At 45.7% G+C, this 23788-nt stretch overlaps 1 protein-coding gene across 5 annotated transcripts in view; it reads right to left on the bottom strand.

Moving 5' to 3' along the window:
- DHRS7B (dehydrogenase/reductase 7B) overlaps positions 1–23788 on the bottom strand; it is a 55703-nt gene that overhangs the window by 13550 nt on the left and 18365 nt on the right. For 2 of the 5 annotated variants that reach the window (XM_017861382.1, XM_017861381.1), the window contains exons 2-3: positions 7443–7580; positions 4156–4334 (exon numbers count right to left, since the gene is read on the bottom strand). In XM_017861382.1, coding sequence (XP_017716871.1) covers positions 4156–4334; positions 7443–7580 — 317 coding nt within the window. Of the gene's footprint in view, positions 1–4155; positions 4335–7442; positions 7581–10182; positions 10489–23788 lie in introns of those variants that run through there. The other 3 variants (XM_017861383.1, XM_017861386.1, XM_017861384.1) reach the window with 2 other exon arrangements.

Raw genomic sequence — 23788 nt, 5'->3', positions numbered from 1 at the left:
GCCCGACAAAAAATCCCCTGGACACAGGAGGGTAAACCATCAGAACTGGGGGTGGAGGACTAGTCTGTGGGGAGTCAGAAAGGAAACGGAGTGATGGCAGGAGAGGAGGCAGACGGTGGTGTCGTTGCTTCTTGCTTACCCTCCCCTGCAACATATCCTATATAAATGTTCAGTGCCCCGAAAACGTCCATACAGCTTATGAAAAGCAGGACAGCTCAGCAGCCAAGAGAATGGACTTGAGCTAGACTTCCAACTCCGGTTAGAACTTCTTTGTTTCTGACTTTCTTCTTATTTAGGACGCTTTTTATCTATCAAGCACAGTAGTAAGAGATTACCTACCTTAACTCATTCAGCCCCTGGGGGTGTGACTGAGACTGAATGAGTTAAGGTAGGAATCTCTTACCACAGTGTTAGATAAACAGCACCTGCAGTGTCAACTGTCATTTTTGTATTTCTATTTATTAAAAAATTTTTTTTTTTTTTAGAGACAGGGTCTTACTCTGTTGCTCAGGCTGGAGTGCAGTGGCACAATGATAGTTTACCGCAGCCTTGAACTCCTGTCCTCACCTGAGGCGTCTCCCTCAAGTGCTCACCAGCAGATCTGCACAGGACACCTTGGCCCCTGGCTGACCCTGACCTGACACCAGTGAGCCACTGACTTGGTTCTAGATGGAATCTTCAGAGGCCCAGGTGATTAGGTGGCGCCCTAGCTCCTGGTTCATGGAAGAGAATGGCCTTTGCAGGCTAGCTCCATCTCTAGGAGCCATGTGGTGAGGGGCCAATGCTGCAGGCTTGGAGGATCAGGGCTGCCATCTCCTCCGCTGGAAAGGAAAGGTCAGAGGAGCAGGCGGTGTGTACTGGTCTGAACAGGCCTGCCCTCAGAGAAGGATCAAATTTCCTTAAAGCTAGATGGGTTCCAAACAGAGGAGGAGAAGAAACTCCAGCATCCTTCAGGACCAGGGGTCCTGAGAGGTCTGAGGGAAGGCTCCCTGATGTCTCTCATGGTGTGAAGCCTCCCTGTGCTCCACAGCTTCTTGTTCAGCTCCCTACACAGCATTTGCTCACCCCCCAGGCGCCTCTCCACACACCCGCCAGTCTTCGGTAAGGTGTTAAGTAGACTCAATCTAGACACACCATCTTCTTTGAAGGAGATGAGGTTGGTGTGTTCTCATCCCGACAAAGGGTGGAAGCCCAGAGAGAGCACCCACCGTGGGTAGTGAGGCCTGGTCCCAGCGCCCCAACCCTGCCTGCCCTAGTCCTCTTCTCAGCAGACCAGCAAAACCCCTACAGGAATGAGGCGGGTGGTGGCTGCACTCCCAGCCAGACGCCAGCATTCCTGAGGCTGGAACTGTTCATCCGGTTTATAAATCATTCCCAAAGGCTAGGAACCTTGGGTCCTGCTGGCTGCCTCACCCCATTTTGTCTTGTCCTGACCAATACCTAGGACATTTGTGAGGTCCCACCAAAGGGTGCAGACACAGAACCCTTCAAAGGTGGGAGTCCCGCTGGAGTCTAAACTGCTTTGGGGAATTGACTGCCTCAATTTTGTTTGAGTTTTGCTTCCGAGCAAAGCTAAAAAGAGAGGAAATGAAAGTTTGTGTAGGGAGTGACAGAAACGAAAACAACAGATTGGAAGGATTCCATTTTCATTTATTGAAAAGCTGATACTGGAAGGTTGGAGGGTCCAAGAAAAACAACTCCAAGGTACATACGTGAAGGGCTGCAGATGACTGTCCAGTGCCGCTGGCATGCCTAGCTTGGAAATCAAGAGAGCTGTGCACAGCCCTGTGGCTAAAGCTGGAGGAAGCTGATATTCAGAATGTTCTGTTCCTTTAGTCAGTGATCCCACACTATTCTACAAGGACAAGCTCAAGAGGCTTAAATACACAAAACAAGAGACAAAATAGGAGAAATATGAAAAACTGAAGACTCATTGCATAACTCCAAACCTTCCGGGTGGCTGACACGGCAGGCAGAGCCACTAAGGACAACATAGCTCTGCCTCCTCACAGAAGCAAGGCAACAGCAGCACGTCCTTGGTGGCATCAACAGTGGCTGTACTTGACATGGCCAGTTAAGAATCTGCTCTACTTTATCTGGATGGAGGAACTCCTGTTCCCAAAAAGTAAAATGGGGCAGAATATAAGCAGTGACTGGAATCCAGGAAGGGCCTGACATCTTATAATACACAGACAGGTCTGGTGACCTCCGTGACATTTTCTGTTCCCTTCATAGTCTTGGTGTCAGGAGAGGAGATGCAGAATGAAGATGACAGCATGTTTCTCAAACATCCACGGATGGGAGCACCTGCGACTCAGAGCTCCACCTCTGCCAGCCCTCAAATGCTCTTCAAGGACTTTCACAAAATGCTTCTCTTTGAACTCAAGAGAAGTGGCTGCTGACCACCCTATATATAGCAACTGAGTAAGGTCAGAGGACTGACGATGGCAAAGGGCCTGCAGACAGCTGTCCCTGCAAAGGTCTGGATATCCAATGACAGACACGGTATTTACCCCTGGAGACCTCACCTAACATCCACAGTGGTGCATAAATGAATCCATACTCCCTAAAGCCTTCCCAGGCCACCCCTGGCCAACTGCAAGCCACTTCCACCACAAAGACCCATCTGCTTCTCTGTGTTCATGCAACACCCAACTGTTTATAAGTCCCTGCGGGACCGTGCTTCTCCCACCTCTGGGCCTGTCTGGAATGTTCTGTCTACCAGCCCACCTATTCCTTTTACCTGGCCATCTCCCCTGCTGCAGCTTTGAGACTTGAGTTCTAGAGACGGAGAGATGTGGGTTTGACTCTTGGTTTTGTACTTTCCAGCTGGAAGTCCTAGTTATTCTTTCTCTGAATCTTAGCTGTGAGAAGTCAGTGAGATAATGCATGTAAAAATGCTTAGCACGGCCGGGCGCGGTGGCTCAAGCCTGTAATCCCAGCATTTTGGGAGGCCGAGACGGGCGGATCACGAGGTCAGGAGATCGAGACCATCCTGGCTAATACCGTGAAACCCCGTCTCTACTAAAAAAAAAAAAAAAAAAAAAAATACAAAAAAAAAATGCTTAGCACAAGCCAGCACATATACATGTGCTTTGTCGCCACCAGGCTGGTTTGGGAGCATATGCTACTGCAATGGCAATATATTGAGATAAGTCGTTGCCTTTCTCCTTACAGCAGTCAACTGTGACCTCCTTCAAGGAAGGGACCCTGTCTTTCATCTGTTTGTTCTAGAACCTGATCCAGAGCCTCCCACTTAGCAGGCGCTCCATCAGCTCCAGCTGAGCTATCACCAACCAGAAGATGTAGCAGCGGGTGGGTCACCACAATTCAGGGAACTCCTCAGCCTTCTTCCATGGAACTCAGCGTGAGTGTGGATGGCAGATGGTATGGTGTGTGCATGTGCAACGTGCCAAGTCAATATACGTGTGTGGCAAGAAAACAACGGAGCCCTGTAACTCAGAGGCTTCCAGAAATGGGAGAAGGGGGAACCCAGGTTTTGACACTCCAGGCCAGGGTCCCGGTACACCATTCCTGAGACTTAGAAGCTCATGGTGTTCACTGGGTTGGAATGGACCTAGACCGGAGACCCTGGAACAGCTGAGGCACCACTTATCCTGTCTTTGACCTTGCCGAGACCATGCTGAGGGGACAGCTGGGGGCCTGGCCTGGGAAGGCAAGGCCCAGAGAAAGCTGCACCAAAGCTGTGAACCGGAGGTCCCGGCTGAATCTAGGAAAGGACATGTTTCATTTGGTCCTCATAGAGGTAAAAACACGTTTTAAGTTAGCTGTCCATATTTGGAAATTGGGAGATTTCACATAAAATTCCTACCTCAGCAAGCAGCTGGGGCTGAGCAGGGCTGCCCTGTGAGGGGCAGGCATCCCATCCCATCCCCTCCCACCCCACCCCACCCCCGGGGCCAGGCTGCTTCTCTCGCGCTTGCCTCCCACCCTGACGCTGAGTCATTTCTCACTGTGCCTTGGCTCCTGCTTTTTCCACTTGGACCAAGGACAGTGCCATCCGGCCCACTTCCATTATCTGGACTTCTGCTGCCGCTTTGGGCATTTGCGCTGGTGGTTCCTGTGCAGCTGGGCCGCTCCCCATCGCTGGCTGACTTCCCCCCGCCCCCTGGCAGCACTGCCTCCAGCACCCACCTTTGCCCAGCCCTGAGGTGGCGCCTGTGATCACCACCACAGCATTCCGCAGGTAGGCCTTCCCGCGCACCCACTGCAGCAGCCGGAAGAGGCCGAAGACGCCCAGGCAGCCGAACAGCAGGGGCAGGATGGCTGTGGAGGTGATGAAGTCCATGGCCCTCGCCTTTGGCAGATTCTTCCTGGAAGAACCAAAACCAAACACACCAGTGACAAAGTAGCAGAGCTCAGGGGACTTTCCTAGGCTCTTCCTCTCATCTGATACGAATCCTAGATCTCCTTCTGTGGACTTCAGCTCTAAGCCCCAGAAAGTATTGACCCGGGCCCTGCACCCTCGGCTGACTGTCGAGCATTGTAGAACTTTCTCCCTCTTACTCAGTACTGACATGAGCGGACAGAAAAGCCACAGGCCTCATGCTGCCCCTCAGGGAACAAGCGGAGAATGCCATTCAGCCTAGGATGTAGTCACCCACAGTGTTACAGGAAGAGGTGGCGTGTCAGTACTCACCTGCCTCTCCTTCGGAAACCTGTGTTGGCCTTACCTCGAGTAACACCTGTTTTCATTTTCAATCCCTGAATACTTGTGAAACTAGAAAGGGGTTTTTTTTGAGGAAAGGAAAAAGGAAATCGTACCAATTCTTACCCTCTTCAGAGCAGACACTCAGAGGATGGACGTTTCTGGGTGGAGCAGCCCCTAGATTGTTACAGTGAGGGCCACAGATGGACTTCTGACCACAGGCCTCACAGACACCCAAAGGGGATTCAGTGCAGGGCCCTGCCCCAGGCACCAACGTGGACTCCGGCTGGTGAGCGTGTTGCCCTGCTGTGCCTGTGGCATGTTCCTGCCCAGCATTCCCCAGTGAGCCGTGAAATCCGGACGCTGTATGAGTGTCTATGCAACAGTGTGCAGTTGATTCTTGGGAAATGTGTGTTTTTCCCCACCTGCCCTTATTTCCCCTGAACCTCCTCCTTTCTTCCACATTCACCTGTCCCCCTGTGCCCAAAGCAGGAGATAAGAGGGGGACACAGGGTTAAAGGAAGGCCGAGGAGGAGCTGGTGAGGACCATGGTGAGCACCACGTGCTGTCGCTGGGAAGCAATGCCCTGGAAGGCCACTGGATGAGCGAGCCAGCGTCTATGAGACAAAAGGCCCCCAGCAGTCCACCTCCAGGACTGTGGTTTACAAGCACAGAATCCTTCTCAGGAAGGAAGAGGCTGGAATCCAAGAAGAGAGTTCTGGCAAACCAGCCTGTAGCTCTAAATTATTCATCAGCTTGGAGCAATGATGTAAAACCCTCACTTACCTACTTAATATCCCATCTCAAGCCCCCCACACATTAAAAAAAAAGAAATTCTGCTTCCTTTCCTAAGAGGACATCAACTCTGGATGCCAGAGTGAGGCCAGGAATACTGTGGACTCCCAACATGCATCCATCTATGCACCAAGTCGCTTTGATCCTGAAGTTCATGTTCAGGGTGGCTGCCCTGATCTATACTAAACCACCCCCTACAAGGGGATTCTACTGCAACTGGAACTGTCAAGTCAACTAGTTTAGCATTTACTTTTTCACCTGGTTTTCCAGATACGCCTGAATTCTTAACCACTGTAAAAAACAGCCACATTCTCGGACTGTAAAAATGACAGTTTCCCACCAACTGCCACTCAATCCACTTCTGAAAACACCTCAGCTATTATCTGCTGTGTGGATAAAGCTCCCTCTTGCCCTACACTATGCCAAGCCTCTGCTGGATAAACTGGGGATTAAAGTGGTATCTAAAGCACCAAGCTCTTCACCCAGGCACTACTGGTAGCATCCCTGCCCCAAGAGGAAGCTCTGGCCAGGTGTTCTTGCCTGCAGGCTATGCTGGGTCCCAAGGAGCCTTTGTCTGGAATCTGAGAAGTGCTCAGGAAAGGTGTAGGGTAGGCACCGAGGCCTGTGCCACTCCAGGGTTCTGTGGGTGCTGCCTGAAGTCCTGCACAGGACCAAGATCCTGAAAACAGGGAATGTGGGAGGGTTTCCCAGGGGAAGGAGGGATAGACAGTGGGAGGCAGGAATGGTTGCCAGTTTGTTGATATAGCTTTACCAGAAAATTATAGCAATTGACAAAAGGCAAGAGAAGGCTCGAGGTAAGGGTAGCTTAAAACTTGCATATAATAAGTTGGTTGAGGGGTGGGGACTTAGGAAGAGTTAACTCGGCTGGATGGCTATTTGGTAAAAGCTTTTTTCCCACTGCAATCACAGGTCTTTGTACCAGGTAGGTCTCAGGGTAGGACCACCCTGCCTTGTCCAGAATGGCCCAGGGCGCAGCCACTGCCCAGGATGAGCTTGAGGTACAAAAGGGGTAGGGGCCTCAGCTCAGGGAAGGATAGTAGGCCTCAGCCTCTGGGGCCGGGACCCAGAGCCCCACTAGGCATGTGGGGTGGAAACCCCTCTGAACACTCCTCCATGGGCCCCTGGAGGCCAGAGCCTGTGAAGTCTGCCCCATTTCAAACCGACAACCTGGGGCTGAGGCAGAACACCACTGAGGTCATGGGGGTCAAGAGCCAAGTATGCAGTCTGTCGCTTCCCAAAACCCAGAGGCCACCTGAAAAACACTAACTGCAGCACAACAGTGGCAGTGCAGGGGTCATGAGGATGAACCCTCAAGCCAGCCTGGCTTGGGTGACACTCTGGCCCAGTCACTTGGCAGCCTGGCAAAGGGGCCTCACTGCCCTAAGCCTCAGTGTCCTTGCCTCTGAGCTGAAGTTATGAGAGGGCCTCCCTCCTGGGTTTATTACGATGTTGGATGAATTCATCTGTGCGCACAGAAGGAACACAGCTGCCACCAGCATCATCATGATCACGACTATCTCAAAGTTCCTGGACCAGGACCTCACCTCCCAGCAATCAGGCTCCCAAGGCTGTCGAACCCCTGGCTCATTAAAGGAAGCTCATTAAATGTATTAAGTGTCCAATGTTGTTTAACTTCTATATCTTCATCAACCCTTCAGTTTAATCAAATTAACAAATAGGAAAAAGCTCCATCCACAACATTGGCAGAAGTCAGTCCCAAGTTTTGTGTTAGAAAATGTGGTTATCAAGGCCAGCAAAGCAGGAGAGAGCAGACAGGTACCAAAATGTCCCTCAACCCCGTTTTCACACCCAGGGAGGAGTAGGATGAAAATAAACCAGCCCAGCAAGGCTCCCCAGTGGAAGATGATTAAAGCTCCCAACGAATTGTACTTTCATGCAACCTAATTAAAACTCAAGCCAGCAATCTATGTCATGAAGAAAAGAGAAAACTACACACCGTCTTGTACACTTCTGGGATTCCTTGAGCACCTGACACATCATAGGCCAGCCTTGGTCTCCTGGCCCTGGGGACCACTTTGCCTGAGGCAAACATGGCGCCGGGTGAATGGGATCCATCCTTGGCCCGGGCCGCTTTCTGTGGGGAGAGCGCATGTCTGCATTCAGTCTGGTAGGCTGCTATTGAATCAGAATGCAAAGTAAATTAAAAGCCAGTGCCAAGGCCAAACGCAGTGCCTCGCGCCTGTAATTCCAGCACTTTGGGAGGCTGAGGTAGGGGAATCGCTTGAGCCCGGGAATTCAAGACCAGCCTGGGCAACATGGTGAAATCCCATCTCTACAAAACATACAAAAACTAACCAGGTATGGTAGTGCATGTCTGTAGTCCCAGCTTCTTGGGAGGCTGAGGTGGGAGGATTGCTTGAGCCTAGGAGGTTGAGGCTGCAGTGAGCCAAGATTGCACCACTGCACTCCAGTCTGGGTGACAGAGTGAGTCCCTGTCTCAAAAACAAACAGAAAACAAAATCCAGTGCCAACTCTCCTCTGCTAACAAAGAATGACCATGGTGGGAAAAGATACCCCAGAGCGAGCCATTTATCTGAGAATCAGTTTCAATTCCAGCGTAACTTTCCTGACCGGATGAAGTTGTTCATATTGATAATCCTGACTCTTTCCAGAGTTTTTCAAATTCTGAAAGCCCTTCTAACTGTTCTTCCACTCTGCAGGGCATGTGGCCACACTGCTGGGCCTTCTTGGGCTCTTAGAGACAGCTGCGCCAACACTTTCCTAGCTTGACTATGGAAGTGGGATGGCCAGGAGAGCTAGCCACGGAAAGCCCCACCACCTTGCTGTGGTGTCTAGGCCTTTCTACCAGCTAAAAGGACAGCTTCACAGTGGAAGAAAGGAACAGTGTTCTAGCTGGCCACATTTCCAGATTAGGAAATACATCTACATAAAACAAGGTCAAAGGGAGGCCTGTTTTCTTTGAAAATGGCATACAAGAAGGATTTATATATATGTATAAACTTTAATATATTTATCAATCATGCATTTTATACCAAAATCCTTATTAACTGCTAGTTTCAGATATATAGTCAGATCATGGACTGAGAAGGCAAGACTGATGGTATAAAAAGGGACTGGGAAACAATATCTGGCTCACGATCTTCAGCATTTGGAGATTAGCTTGTAGAAAGAAGGGGCAGAGTCTGTCCCGCACCACTGTGAGCCATGGCGGAAAGCAGGACAGAGACATGGGGAGAGAGAGTGAGGCCAGAAGAAGGTGAGAGCCCCTCAAATAGAAACCATAGTGCACACGGCATCTGGAATCAGACAGCACCACCTACACATGGAATGTGCACACTCACAGTCACACTCTCAGTCCTTGGGCAAGAGACCTGAAGCATGGTCTTGCACTGATGATGAGACTCACGAACTGGCGTGAGGAAGGGAGAGATCTCAGGGGCTCACATATTAATGCTGTCTGCTTGTATTTTCATCCCTTGCCAGATCCATGAGCTCTAGACCCAGGTTAAAAGAGTGCAAAGGGGCCGGGGGCGGTGGCTCACACCTCTAATCCCAGCACTTTGGGAGGCCGAGGCGGGTGGATCACAAGGTCAGGAGATCGAGACCATCCTGGCAAACACGGTGAAACCTCGTCTCTATTAAAAATACAAAAAATTAGCCGGGCGAGGTGGCGGGCACCTGTAGTCCCAGCTACTCGGGAGGCTGAGGTAGGAGAATGGCGTGAACCTGGGAGGCAGAGCTTGCAGTGAGTCGTGATCGTGCCACTGCACTCCAGGCTGGGCAATAGAGTGAGACTCCGTCTCAAAAAAAAAAAAAAAAAAAAAAAGAAAAAAGGTAGCAAAGTCCCTCTAAGGGTGAGTGTTCCTTGGGCCCGGGCAGCCAGAGTTCGGTGTTTCTCCCTGTGATTCTGCTGCACCTTTACTTTCTGCTGAACCCACCACTGTCTAACTCCCTCACATCCGTTCATGCAGCTCATCCACCCTTTAAAGGGCTTCTGGAACCTCAAATTAGACATGAGACTATCACCAAGAAATCAACTCTGAGCACAAATGTCACCCTTTATGTCATCCATTCCATTCCTTCTACTTTGGCCAAAATTCTCCATTGCATTTCACAGACGGAATCCGTTCCTAAGATTCCTTTCTCTCAAGCATTTTTTTTTTTAAGAACTGTTAATAAAAATAGGTTGTTGGAATCTACTCAGAAACCACACATAGAAATTAAACTACTAACAGCCACATCTGAGAATCAAAGGAGGGGATCTCAAAACCCACCAAAGATTTTTCAAAAAGAACAATTTCAGGTCTGTAAGAAGGATTAGCCATGAAATAATTTGCCATGTTACACACAAGAAAATTGGGCTAAAGGGCAGAGAGGAGTTTCAACTGGAAGGCAAAACACTGAAATTACACGGCAAGGATTGGCTTAGTACCGCTAAAGCAGTTAGGATCCTGCTCCCACAAAGCTACACCTACTCTTTTATTTTATAAGCAATGGCCAGTTCTAATCAGCTGCTCTATTTAAGGTGACATAAACTATGGGTCATGTTTATGACCCATATCTTGAAATATATCTGAAAGCTTCTGTCATTTTCAGAAAGTAAAGGCAGGGTCAAACTGCTTTTTCTTTTTTTTTTTTTTTGGTCTCAAATGTCTGAGAAGCCACATTATGGGTGCCTTCGACTGGAGAAAAAAAAAAAAAGAACAATATCCTACCTCAGATGGCAGCTACTTTGCCAGTGGCGGGTCCTAGTGCCAGTGTCTTCTCTGGTCTTTTGACCTGGGCCAGAGGACACCTTCAGGTCAGCAAGCCCTCCCTGGAATGCCTGAACAAGCCACAGCAGAGTGGCCCATGGGGTGTATTTTCAGAAGCCAGCCTTCAGCCCCTTGGTTTAAAAGAGTACAGGCTGGCTTTAGTAAAAATAAAACCAGAAGGAAGATTTCAGACCAGGCTCCTGAGTGTTCAATCCTGGGAAGAGCAGCCACATTGAAGTGAGCTCTGCTCTCCAGTAAGACGCCGAGCACATGCTTCCCAGCAATCCCATGCGGGGCGGGGGGGCGGGGAAAGGTGCCAAAGCCCAGCCTGGGCCCTGTAATGTGATGGCACAGGAGTGCGGTGACAACGAGCAGGAGGCAGAGCCCATGCCAAGTCTGCCTGTTCATTTTGGCCTAAAGCCCTGCTTATCAATTATAGCACTTACTACAGCTACCTAGGAACTTGGACACACACAATTTTGTTTTCTAATGTGTTTTTGTTTTGTTTTGGTTTTTTTGAGACAGAGTCTCACTCTGTTGCCCAGGCTGGAGAGCAGTAGTGTGATATTGGCTCACTGCAACCTCCACCTCCTGGGTTCAAGTGATTCTTCTGCCTCAGCCTCCCGAGCAGCTGGGACTACAGGTGCATGCCACCACGCCAGGCTAATTTTTGTATTTTTAGTAGAGACGAGGTTTCACCATATTGGCCAGGCTGGTCTCGAACTCCTAACCTCGTGATCTGCCTACCTCAGCCTCCCAAAGTGCTGGGATTACAGGTGTGAGCCACCATGTCCGGCCTTAATGTGCTTTTTAAAGTGAATTAGATCAGGCGCAGTGACTCACACCTGTAATCTCACCACTTTGGGAGGCCAGGGTGGGTGGACTGCTTGAGCTCACACGTTTGGGACCAGCCTGGGCAACATAGAGAAACCCCGTCTTTACCAAAAATTAAAAATTAGCCAGGCGTGGTGGCACGCATCTGTAGTCCCAGCTACTTGGGAGGCTGAAGTGGGAGGACGGCTTGAACGCAGGAGGTGGAGATCGTGCCACTGCACTCCAGTCTGGGTGACAGAGTGAGACCCTGTCTCAAAAAAAAAGAAAGAAAAAAGTGAATATAGTGTTGCTGGAAGACATTGGAATAATGTCACTCTCTTTCCTAGAAAACACACCAGAGGCCCCAGGCCCCCTGCACCCACCTCTGACAGAAACTGGACAAGGCACTGACTGTGGTGGTGAAGAAGAGAAAGCACCAAGTCAGCACGAGGGGTGGGGGACAAGACCACCGTGCTGCATACTTGCTGTTCTACACAGGTAGATTCATTCACTACTTGAAACTAAGCGCACTCACATCAGAACGGGGATGGTCGCTTCAATGGGAAAATGCATGGGAAAGCACTTTGTAAATGTGAAAATCTTGAACAACTGTGCTGTTGAATCATAAACTGACTGAAAAAAGGCAATTCCCCAGAGAGAATTTCAGAAACGTTCCAAGCAATAGCAGCCAAGCTGGCAGCTTTAAGAGCTTGTCATGTTTGAGTATGTTTGGTAGAAAGACCAACCTTATTCTTCCACACCCACACCGGGGATCACCTCAGATCCTGGATGTCGTGCACTCATCCTCTCAACTATACTTCTCGAGTGCCCTCTGGTACCAGGCACCGGTCTAGGGCTGGGGTGGAGGGCAATGAAAGAAGGAAAAAAGCTGTCTGACCTCATGGAGGCAGCCCCTATGGGAGACTGACAATACACAAAGAAACACAAAAATTAAGTAATTGTGATAATGAAAGAAACAATCAATGTAAAACAACACAGAGTAGTGGGCTGTCCGAAGTACAAGCCTTGCCTGAAGACTTCATTCAAAGTCAAAACAATTCAAACTGCTGTGCTGGCCGAACACCGCACCTGGCCGAGGCCACTGCTGGTTTGTGACTCCTAAATCAGATTATTGTCTTTAAAAATTACATATAACAACAGCAACAAGACAGATAAGATGCCAACATAAATATGAGGTCAGAAATCTAGTTTAAAAGGAGATGCTAGAGCGTCAACTAGAGTATCTAAGAGGAACTATATACAGGCATCAGTTTCAGAAACTTAATTAAGCAAGGCTGGCCCAGTGGCTCATGCCTGTAATCCCAGCTACTCAGGAGGCTGAGGCGGGAGGACTGCTTGAGCCCAGGAGTTTGAGACCAGCCTGAGCAACACAGTGAGACCTTGTCTGTATAAAAAAAGTGAAAAAAGTAGCCAGGTGTGGTGGCATGCACCTGTAGTCCCAGCTACTCAGGAGGCTGAGGTGGGAGGATTGCCTGAGCCCAGGAGTTTGAGGTTATAGTGAGCTATGATGATGCCACTGCACTCCAGCCTAGGAGACAGAATGAGACCCTGTCTAAAAAACAAAAAATCAAAAAACAAAATGAAGCACAACAAATGACAATATCTACACTCACGATTGAGCACAGGCAGGTGCGGTGGCTCATACCTGTAATTTCAGCCCTTTAGGAGGCCAAGACGGGAGGATCATTTGAGCTCAGGAGCTTCAGACCAGCCTGGGCAACATGGTAAAACCCCGTCTCTACCAAAAATACAAAAATTAGCAGGGGGTGGTGGCGCACATCTGTGGTCCTAGCTACTTGGGAGGATGAGGTGGGAGGATCACTTGAGCCCCAGAAGTAGAGGCTGCAGTGAGCTGTGATCATGCCCTAAGGATGTGAAGCTTGGATATCAGTGAATCAACAAGACCCAGCCCCTGATGCCACCGTGTGTGTGGACTAAGGCAGTGAGGAGAACAATCAGTAACACACATTTAATTACCATGTGGCAAGGGCTACAAGGAGGCCACCTGATGCAATTTTAAGCACCTAGGTAATCTGGTCATTTGTATTGCTTTTCCATCCACTAAAATGCCTTGTAACATTTCATGGGATTTTCTTCATGGGGGCAATGAAGTGCGGACAGGAGAGACCGCATTATTAACACTTCACTGCAAGCAGACTCTGGGAGATTTGTAGCAGGAAAAGAGACACAACAAAAGCAGTTTTACTTTCTGATATGCTTTTTAAAGTGAACTCAATTCACTGAAATAGAGTGGTCAGCATGAAGACTCAAGAAGTAAAATACACAGAACTGACAAAAACTCCAGAAGTAAACGTCCTCCTAGTGTCCTGACAATGTACCAAAGCCATTTCTTTCTAATTTAACTTGATTATTTAGATTATACCTAGTTTTTTTTTTTTTTTTTTAACCATCTTGCTCTGTCACCCATGCTGTAGAGCAGTGGCGTGATCTCGGTTCACTGCAACCTCTGCCTCCCAGGTTCAAGCGATTCTCCTGCCTCAGTCTTCTGAGTAGCTGGGATTACAAGTGCCCGCCACCACACGCAGCTAATTTTTGTGTCTTTAGCAGAGATGGGGTTTCTCCATGCTGGCCAGGCTGGTCTCGAAGTCCTGACCTCAGGTGATCCACCCACCTCGGCCTCCCAAAGTGCTGAGATTACAGGTGTGGGCCACTGTGCCTGGCTTAAACCTGTATTTTAAATGGTACCAAGGATGCTCAAGAAATATTAAATAATAATTTTAAGAGCCTTCATTATAGAAAACACTCTCAATGCTAAATACTTTTTGATAAGTAGAAAGTATAAGAAAAATTGGGTCTCTAGAAGTTCGTTCTTGCCTGCTATCCTCCTTGATAACTCTATCCAATCTTCAAGTCCTGCTTGGGCACCATCTCCTCCCTGAAACCTTTCAAGCCACCCAGCAGCGCTGCCCCCCATACCTGGACAGCGTTAATCACTTCCTTTTCAGTGTAGCCTCCATGGCATCTCACAAAGCATCACAATGATTACCCTTCACTGCCATGTGCCTCCCTAGACGGCAGTTCTCTGAGGGTCTGGCCTTTCATTCTGACTCCCACACCATCTATGTGGTGAGAACTTCATAAATGTTTGTTGAGTAAGATTGTATTATGGAAATAATCTAATCCAATATCCTCAGATTACAGAAAAAACAAGAGCCCTGATGTGTTGTTTTATTTGCCTACACTCAGTATTATGCAGAATCCTGAATAACAAAAGTTCTCACAGTCCATTTCAACTATTCGCCAGTTGCCATAAGAAAAGCAAACATTCCTGCAGCTTTATCTCAGCAAAATATCACTAAAACAAATTACGGCAACCAAATCACATCCCGGGGCAAAAGTATGTCATTCACTAGGGATTAAACATTAAATGTTGCTTAATTTCATGTAGTCTCATGGTTGAAATCAGAATATTTTGAATTCTAACAAATTGTTGTCTTCGTTTCCTCACAGAGTTAGATAAATCATTATGTCTCTGTTCGCTCTCTTTCTCTCAGACAAATGTGCCTTACTGTAATTTATCTAGGATGATGGCTCACCCTGAATTCCAAGTTATTTTAGAGCTGTGTGAAAACATTTTGTGAAATTTAACTAGAAAATGACCTTTATTCTGAAGGAGGTTTTGAAAGTTTCTATAACAACTCTCCTGAAAACATTTGGTACACTGACTTTTAATGCCAGCAAACACACAAGAGGAAGGACACATGCTGGAAGGACTGACTGGGAAGGCAAGTATCATGAGCTGAGAAGGCCGTGCCACTCCCAACATCTATGATTTCACTTAAAAATAGCCTAAGCAGGTGCCCTATCACTTTCTTTTACCAAGCGTCCTAGCAAATATTTCCTGAGGACACGGCTGTGTCTCTTTAGGACAGTCATACAGTAAGTAATCAATCTATTTCACCCACTGTTAGACTTCCCACTTTTCTTCATAGATAGATTTTTCTCTCTCCTTATTTCTCTCACAGGGCCTTCTTCCTGGGGATTCAAGATAATATCTGGAGTTATTTCCTTTTAGCCTAAAGGACTTCCTTTAATATAGCATTTCTTGAAGGACAAATCTGCAATCTACCAATTATCTGTCTCTGTTTATATGGGAATGTCTTTATTTTACCTTCAGTTTTGAAGGACAGTTTTAGATACAGAATTTCGTGTATATTCTTTTTTTTTTTTTTCCCCGAGATGAAGTCTCGCTCTGTCGCCCAGGCTGGAGTGCAATGGCATGATCTCAGCTCACTGCAACCTCTGCCTTCTGGGTTCAAGCGATTCTCCTGCCCCAGTCTCCCAAGTAGCTGGGATTACAGGTGCGCGCCACCATGCCCAGCTAATTTTTGTATTTTTAGTAGAGACGGGGTTTCACCATGTTGGTCAGGCTGATCTCGAACTCCTGACCTCATGATCCACCCGCCCTGGCCTCCCAAAGTGCTGGGATTACAGGTGTGAGCCACTGTGCCCGGCCCATGTATATTCTTTGAATATACAGTTCTACTGCCTCATAGCTGCCATTTTTTAAATTAATGAAATTTCTGAGATGAATTTTAGGTTCACAGCAAAACTGAGCAGAAAGTACAGAGTTCCCATATACCCTTGCATCCACATAAGTACAGCCTCCTCCATTATCCACATCCCCCACCGGTGTTACACTGTTATAACCCATGTGCCTATGCTGTCACATCATTGTCACCCAGAGGGCAAAGTTTACATTAGTGCCCGCTCGGTGCTATGCATTCTCTTGGTTTGGACAAATGTATACTGACATATATCTACCACTGTAATACCATACAGAATAGTTTCACTGCCCTAAAAGTCCTCTGTGCTCCACCTATTCATCTCTCCCTCCTCCCCAACCCATGAACCTTTAACTACCTCTACAGTTTTGCCTTTTCCAGAATGTCATATAGTTGGAACCATATAGTATGTGGCCTTTCCAGATTGACTACTTTCACTTAGTAATATACATTTCAGTTTCCTCCATGTCTTTTCATAGCTTCATAGCTCTTTTTTTTTTTAGTACTGAATAATACTCAGTTGTCTGGATGTACCACAGTTTACCCATTCAAAGACATCTTGGTGGCTTCGAAGTTTTGGCAATTATGAATAAAGCTGCTATAAACATCTGTGTGCAGGTTTTTGAGTAGATGTAAGTTTTCAGTTTATCTGAGTAAATATCAAGGAGTGTGATTACTGTGTTGTATGGTAAGAGTACATTTCAGTTTGTAAGAAACTACCAACTGTCTTCCAAAGTGGCTGTAGCATTTTGCATTCCCACCAGTAATGAATAAGAGTTTCTATTGCTCCACTTTCATGCTAGCATTTGGTGATGTCAATGTTCTGGATTTTGGCCACCCTATTCGGTGTGCAGTGGTATCTCACTATCATTTTAATTTGCATTTCCCTTATGAAATATGATGCAGAGCATCTTTTCATATGCTTATTTGCCACTTGTATATTTTCTTCACTCAGGTCTCTTCAGATCTTTCGTCCATTTTTTTATTGTGCTGTTCATTGTTAATTTTAAAATTTTTTTATTTTTGAGACAGTCTCACTTTGTCACCCAGGCTGGAGTGCACTGGCATGATCTTGGCTTATTGCAACCTCCACCTCCCAGGCTCAAGTGATTCTCCTGCCTCAGCCTCCCGAGTGGCTAGGATTACAGGCACATTGCCACTACCATCCAGATAATTTTTTTTTTTTTTTTTTTGATGAGAAGTCTTGCTCTGTTGCCCAGGCTGGAGTGCAGTGGCACGATTTCAGCTCACTGCAACCTCTGTCTCCTGGGTTCAAGCAATTCTCCTGCCTCAGCCTTCCGAGTAGCTGGGATTACAGGCCCACACCACCATGCCTGGCTAATTTTTGTATTTTAGTACAGATGGGGTTTCACCATGTTGGTCCAGCTGGTCTCGAACTCATGACCTTGTGATCCACCCACCTTGGCCGCCCAAAGTGCTGGGATTACAGGCGTGAACCACCATGCCTGGCCTAATTTTTGTATTTTTAGTAGAGACAGAGTTTCACCATGTTGGCCAGGCTGGTCTTGAACTCCTGACCTCAAGCGATCCACCACGTCAGCCTCCCAAAGTGCTGGGATTACAGGCATGAACCACCACGCCTGGCCCTATTTTTCACTGATGAGTTTTAACAGTTCTTTGTATAATTTAGATAACAGTCCTTTTTTTTTTTTTTTTTTTGTGAGACAGGGTCTCGCTCTGTGGCCCAGGCTGGAGTCCAGTGGCTCACTGCCACCTCAACTTCCTGGTCTCAAGGGATTCTCCTGCCTCAGCTTCCCAAGTACCTACAACTATAGCCACACCACACTGTGCCCAGCTAACTTTAAAAAGAAAAAAAATGCAGAGACAAGGTCTTGCCATCTTGCCCAGGCTGGTCTCAAACTCCTGAGCTCAGTGATCCTCTCATCTTGGCCTCCCAAAGTGCTGGGATTATAGACATGAGCCACCATTCCAGCTAACAGGCCTTTAAAATGTGTCTTTTGAAAATATTGGCCAGGTGCGGTGGCTTACGCCTGTAATCCCAACACTTTGGGAGGCCAAGGCAGGAGGATCATGAGGTCAGGAGTTTGAGACCAGCCTGACCAACATAGTGAAACCCCGCCTCTACTAAAAATAAAAAATAAAAAAAAAAATTAGCCAAGCATGGTGGCACATGCCTATAATCCCAGCTACTTAGGAGGCTGAGGCAGGAGAATCACTTGAACCCGGGAGGCAGAGGTTGCAATGAGCCAAGATCACGCCACTGCACTCTAGCCTGGGCGACAGAGCGAGACTCCGTCTTTTTAAAAAAAAAAAAAAAAAGAAAGAAAGAATGAAAATATTTTCTACTAGTCTGTGGTTTGTCTTCTCATTCTCTTGACATCGTCTTTCTTAGACTAGATGTTTATAATTTTAATGAAGTCCAGTTTATCAATTATTTCTTTCATGGATCATGCCCAGAAGTCACCACCATACCCGAGGTCATCAAATTTGCTCTTGTGTTATCCTCTAGGAGTTTCATAGTTTTGCATTTTACATTTAGGTGTACGATCCATTTTGAATTAACTTTTGTGAAAGGTGTAAAGTCTGTGTTTAGATTTTTTTTTTTTTTTTTTTTTTTTTTTTTTTTTTTTTGCATGCAGGTAGTGTTTCAATACTATCTGCTGAAAAGACTATCTTTTCTCCATTGTCAAAGATCAGTTGGCTCTATTTATGTGAGTCTATTTCTGGGCTCTCTATTCTGTTCCATTGATCTACTTGTTGTTTCACCAGTATTGCTGTCCTGATTAATGTAGCTTTATACTAAGTCTTGGAGTCAGGTAGTGTCAGTCCTCTAACTTGTTTCTCCTACAATATTGAGCTGGTTATTCTTGGTCTTTTGCCTTTCCGTATAAACTTTAGAATCAGTTTGTCAATATCCATAAAATAACTTGCTGGGATTTGGATTGGGATTGCATTGACTCTACAGATAAATTAGGAAGAAATTATATCTTGCCATTATTGAGTTGTTCTGTGAACATGGAATATCTATTTAGTTATCTGTTACATTTCATCAGTTTTATAGTCTGCCTCATTAAAAAACTTGTTCATACTGTAATGTCTTAATTTCAAATTCTACTTGTTCACCACTGGTATACAGAAAAGTGATTCACGTTTATATATTCACCTTGTATCCTGCAACTTTGCTTAATCACTTATTAGTTCCAGGAGTTTCTTGTTCTTTCAGATTTTTTACATAAATGATTGCCATCTGTGAACAAATACATTTTTATTTCTTCCTTCCCAGTCTCTACAATTTTTATTTCATTTTCTTGTCTTACTGCACTATATAGGACTTCCAGTATGATGTTAAAAAACAGTAATGATTCAATATGAGATTTGGGTGGGAAAATTTTTTTTTAAAGCACTGATGAGAGGGAACATCCTTGCCTTGTTCCTGATCTTAGTGGGCAAGCTCTGAATTCTTCACCATTGAGTATGATGTTGGCTGTAGTTTTCTTGTAAGTATTTATCAAGTTGAGGGAGTTCCCCTCTACTCCTATTTCCTAAGAGTTTTAATCATGAATCCGAGATAGATACTGTCAAATACTTTCTCTGCATCTACTGATATGATCATGTGACTTTTTTTTCCTCTTTAGTTTGTTGATGTGATGGATTATTATTATTTTTTTCAGACAGGGTCTTACTCCGTCAACCAAGCTGGAGCGCAGTGGCGCAATCTCAGCTCACTGCAGCCCTTACCTCCCAGGCTTAATTTTTTCCGCCTCAGCCTTCCGAGTAGCTGGCACTACAGGAGTGTGCCACCACACCTGGGTCATTTTTGTAGAGACAGGGTTTCACCATTTTGCCTAGGCTGGTCTTGAACTCCCAGGCTTAAGTGATCCACTGGCCTCGGCCTCCCAAAGTACTGGGATTACAGAAATAAGCCACTGCGCTCAGCCAGATTACATTAGTTTTTGGTTTTGTTTTGAGACAGGGTCTCACTTTCTTGCCCAGACTGGAGTGCAGTGGTGTGATCACTACTCACTGCACCCTCAACTGTACAAGCTCAAGCAATTCTCCCACCTCAGCCTCCTAAGTAGCTGAGACCACAGATGTATACTACCTCACCTGGCTGATTTTATTATTTGTAGAGATGAGGTCTTGCTCTGTTGCCCAAGCTGGTCTTGAATTTCTGGGCTCAATCAATTCTCCCACCTCGCCCTCCCAAAGTGCTGGGATTACAAGCATGAGCACTTTACCTAGCCTGATTTGAATATTGAACCAGACTTGCATATCTTGGATAAATCCCACTTGGTCATGGTCTTGGTCATTTTCATGCATTATTGCATTCAATTTGTTAATATTTTGTTGAGGATATTTGCATCTATGTTCATGAGAGATACTGGTACATATTTTTATTTTCTTGTAATATCCTTGGTTTTGGTATTAGGGTAATGGAAGTCTCATCGGTTGAGTTAGAAAGTCTCTCTGCTTCTATCTTCTGGGAGAGATTGTAGAGAATTGGTATAATTCTTTCTTAATTGTTTGGTAGAATTCATCAGTGAATCCATCAGGGCTTGGTGCTTTCTGTTTGGAAAGTCATTATTATTGATTCCATTTCTCTAATAAATATAGGCCCATTCAGAGTGTCTATTTCTTATTGTGTGAGTTTTGGCAGATTGTCTTTTGATGGAATTGGTCTATTTCATCTAGGTTATCAAGTAATGGGTACAGAGTTATTCATAGCATTCTGTTTTTTTTTTTTTTTTTTGAGATGGAATTTTGCTCGTCGCCCTGGCTGGGGTGCAATGGCACGATCTCAGCTCACTGCAACCTCCACCTCCCAGGTTCAAGCGATTCTCCTGCCTCAGCTCCCCAGGTAGCTGGGACAATAGGTGCATGCCTCCACGCCTGGCTAATTTTTGTATTTTCAGTATTGATGGTTTCACCATGTTGGCCAGGCTTATCTTGAACTCCTGACCTCAGGTGGTCTACCTACCTCAGCTTCCCAAAGTGCTGGGATTACAGGCTGGAGCTACCACGCCCAGCTTTGTTTGTTTATTTATTTTGAGATGGAGTCTCGCTCTGTTACCCAGGATAGAGTGCAGTGGTACGATATTGGCTCAATGCAACCTCCACCTCCCAGGTTCAAGCGATTTTCCTGCCTCAGCCTCCCGAGTAGCTGGGACTACAGGTGCACAACACCATGCCTGGCTAACTTCTGTATTTTTGTAGAGATGTGGTTTCACCATGTTGGCCAGGCTGGTCTCGATCTCCTGATCTTAGGTAATCCACCTGCCTCGGCCACCCAAAGTGCAAGGATTACAGGCGTAAACCACCATGCCCGGCTACATTTATTATTCTTTTGATGTTCATGGGCTCTGTAGTGATGTCCTTGCTTTCATTTCTGATATTAGTCATTTGTGCCTTAGTTTTTTGGTTATCTTTCTTAGCCAGACTAGACGCTTATTGATTTTATTTATTATATTTTCAAAGAACCAGCTTTTAGTTTTGTTTGGTTTTCTCTACTGATTTCCTATTCTCAATTTCATTGATTTCTGCTTTAATTTTTATTATTTTTCTTCTGCTTACTTTGGCTTTAATTTTCTCTTCTTTTTCTAGTTGCCTAAAGTATAAGCTTAGATTGTTGATTTTAGATCTTTCTTCTTTTCTAATACATACATTCAATGCTATAAATTTCCCTCTAAGCACTGCTTTTGCTGCATTCTACAAATTTGGTAAGGTGTGTTTTCATTTTCTTTTACTTCAAGATATTTTCAGTTTTCTCTTGAGATTTCTTCTTTAACCCATGCGTTATTTACAAGTATGTTGTTTAATCACTAACTATTTGAGGGATTTCCAGTTATCTTTCTGTTACTGATTTCTAGTTCAACTCCATGGTGGTCTGGAAGCAGACAATGTATTTCTGTTCCTTTATATTTATTAAGGTGTGTTTTGTGGCCTAGAATGTGGTCTAAGTGAATGTTTCATTCACTTCAGAAGAATGTATAATCTGCTGTTGTTGGACAAAGTAGTTTCTACATTTTAACTATATTCAGCTGACTGCTGCTGTTGAGTTGAACTATGTTCTAATTTTCTGCATGCCAAATCTGTCTTTCTGATAAAGCAGCACTGAAGTCTCCAAATATAATAGTGGATTCATCTCTTTCTCTGTGCAGTTCTATCAGTTTTTGCCTCACATATTTTGATGCTCTATTACATGTATATACATTAAAGATTATTGTCTTATTGGAGTATTGATCTGTGGTCATAATGTAATGCTTTTTATCCCTGATAACTTTCCTTGCTCTGTAGTCTGCTCTGTATAGAAATATAGCTACTCCCACTTTATTTAGTGTTAGTATGGTGGATCTTTCTTCATCTCTTTACTTTTAATCTATATGTATCTTTATACTTAAAGTTGGGTTTCTTGTAGACAACATAAATTTGGGTCTTATTCTTTGATTAAACTCTCACAATCTCTGCCTTTTAATTGATGTAACTGACAAAACCACTGACATTTAAAGTGATTATTGACATAGCTGGATTAACAGCTACCATATTTGTTAATTTTTTTTTGTTAATCTTGTTCTTTGCTCCTCTTTTTGTCTTCCACAGTTCTTCTGCTCATTGTGGTTAACTGAGCATTTTATATGATTCCATTTCCTCTCCTTTCATAGCTTATCAATTATGCTTTTTTTTAAAAAAAAAAAACAAACTTTTTTTTTTTTTTTTTTTTTTGAGACAGAGTCTCGCTCTGTCGCCCGGGCTGGAGTGCAATGGCCGGATCTCAGCTCACTGCAAGCTCCGCCTCCTGGGTTTAAGCCATTCTCCTGCCTCAGCCTCCTGAGTAGCTGGGACTATAGGCGCCCGCCACCTCGCCCGGCTAGTTTTTTGTATTTTTTAGTAGAGACGGGGTTTCACTGTGTTATCCAGGATGGTCTCGATCTCCTGACCTTGTGATCCGCCCGTCTCAGCCTCCCAAAGTGCTGGGATTACAGACTTGAGCCACCGCGCCCGGCCCAAACAAACTTTTTTTAGTGGTTGCCCTAGAGTTTACAGTATACATTTCCAATGAATCCAAGTCCACTTTCAAATAACACTATACCATACTATAGTGCTATGCAATATACACTATGCAAATACTATAAGGTATTGCAAGTGCCTTATAATAACAAAATAATCCTGATTCTTCCCTCTCTTCCCTTGTACTGTTACTGTCATTCATTTCACTTATAACTATCTCGGCTCACTGCAACCTCCACCTCCTGGATTCAAGTGATTCTCCTGCCTCAGCCTCCAGAGTAGCTGGGATTACAGGCGCATGCCACCATACCCAGCTAATTTTTGTATTATTAGTAGAGACAGGGTTTCACCATATTGGCCAGGTTGGTCTCAAACTCCTGATCTCAGGTAATCCACCCACCTCAGCCTCCCAAAGTGCTGGGATTTAGAGGCATGAGCCACCGTGCCCAGCCCAGATGTAATTCTTATCTTTGCTCCTCTATAGGTGGTAATTTTCCTCTCTGGCTTTTTTCTAGATTTTTTTTCTTTATCGTTGATTATTTGTAGTTTGACTATGATATGTCTGTATAGGCTTTTTTCCCTTTATCCTGTGCTATGGTTTGAATGTTTTTGTCCCTTTCAAAATTCATGTTGAAACTCTATCCCCAATGCAATAGTATTAAGAGTTGTGACCTTTTGTAGGTGATTGAGTCATGAGTGGTCTGCCCTCATGAATGGGATTACATGCCGTTGTCCTTTTTTCCCACCCATTCTATCCCTTCTGCCATGTGAGGACACTTAGATGGCACCTTCTATAAGGAACAGGCCCTCACCAGACAGTGAACCTGCCAGTGCATTGATCTTCTACTTCTAGCCTCTGGAACTGTAAGAAACACATTTCTGTCTTTTTATAAATTACCTAGTCTACAGGACTAAGATATCCTGCTTGGTGTTCTCTGAGGGGGAAATTCTCAATCATTATTCCTTAAAATATTGCTTCTAGGCTGGGTGCGGTGGCTCAAGCCTGTAATCCCAGCACTTGGGGAGGCTGAGACGGGCGGATCACGAGGTCAGGAGATCGAGACCATCCTGGATAACACGGTGAAACCCCGTCTCTACTAAAAAAATACAAAAAACTAGCCGGGCGAGGTGGCGGAAGCCTGTAGTCCCAGCTGTTCGGGAGGCTGAGGCAGGAGAATGGCGTGAACCCGGGAGGCGGAGCTTGCAGTGAGCTGAGATCC

The sequence above is a fragment of the Rhinopithecus bieti genome, unplaced genomic scaffold (assembly GCF_001698545.2).
Source record: "Rhinopithecus bieti isolate Rb0 unplaced genomic scaffold, ASM169854v2 scaffold_62012, whole genome shotgun sequence".
Classification (NCBI taxonomy): Eukaryota; Metazoa; Chordata; class Mammalia; order Primates; family Cercopithecidae; genus Rhinopithecus; species Rhinopithecus bieti.
This window is presented reverse-complemented; position numbering and strand designations above follow the sequence as displayed.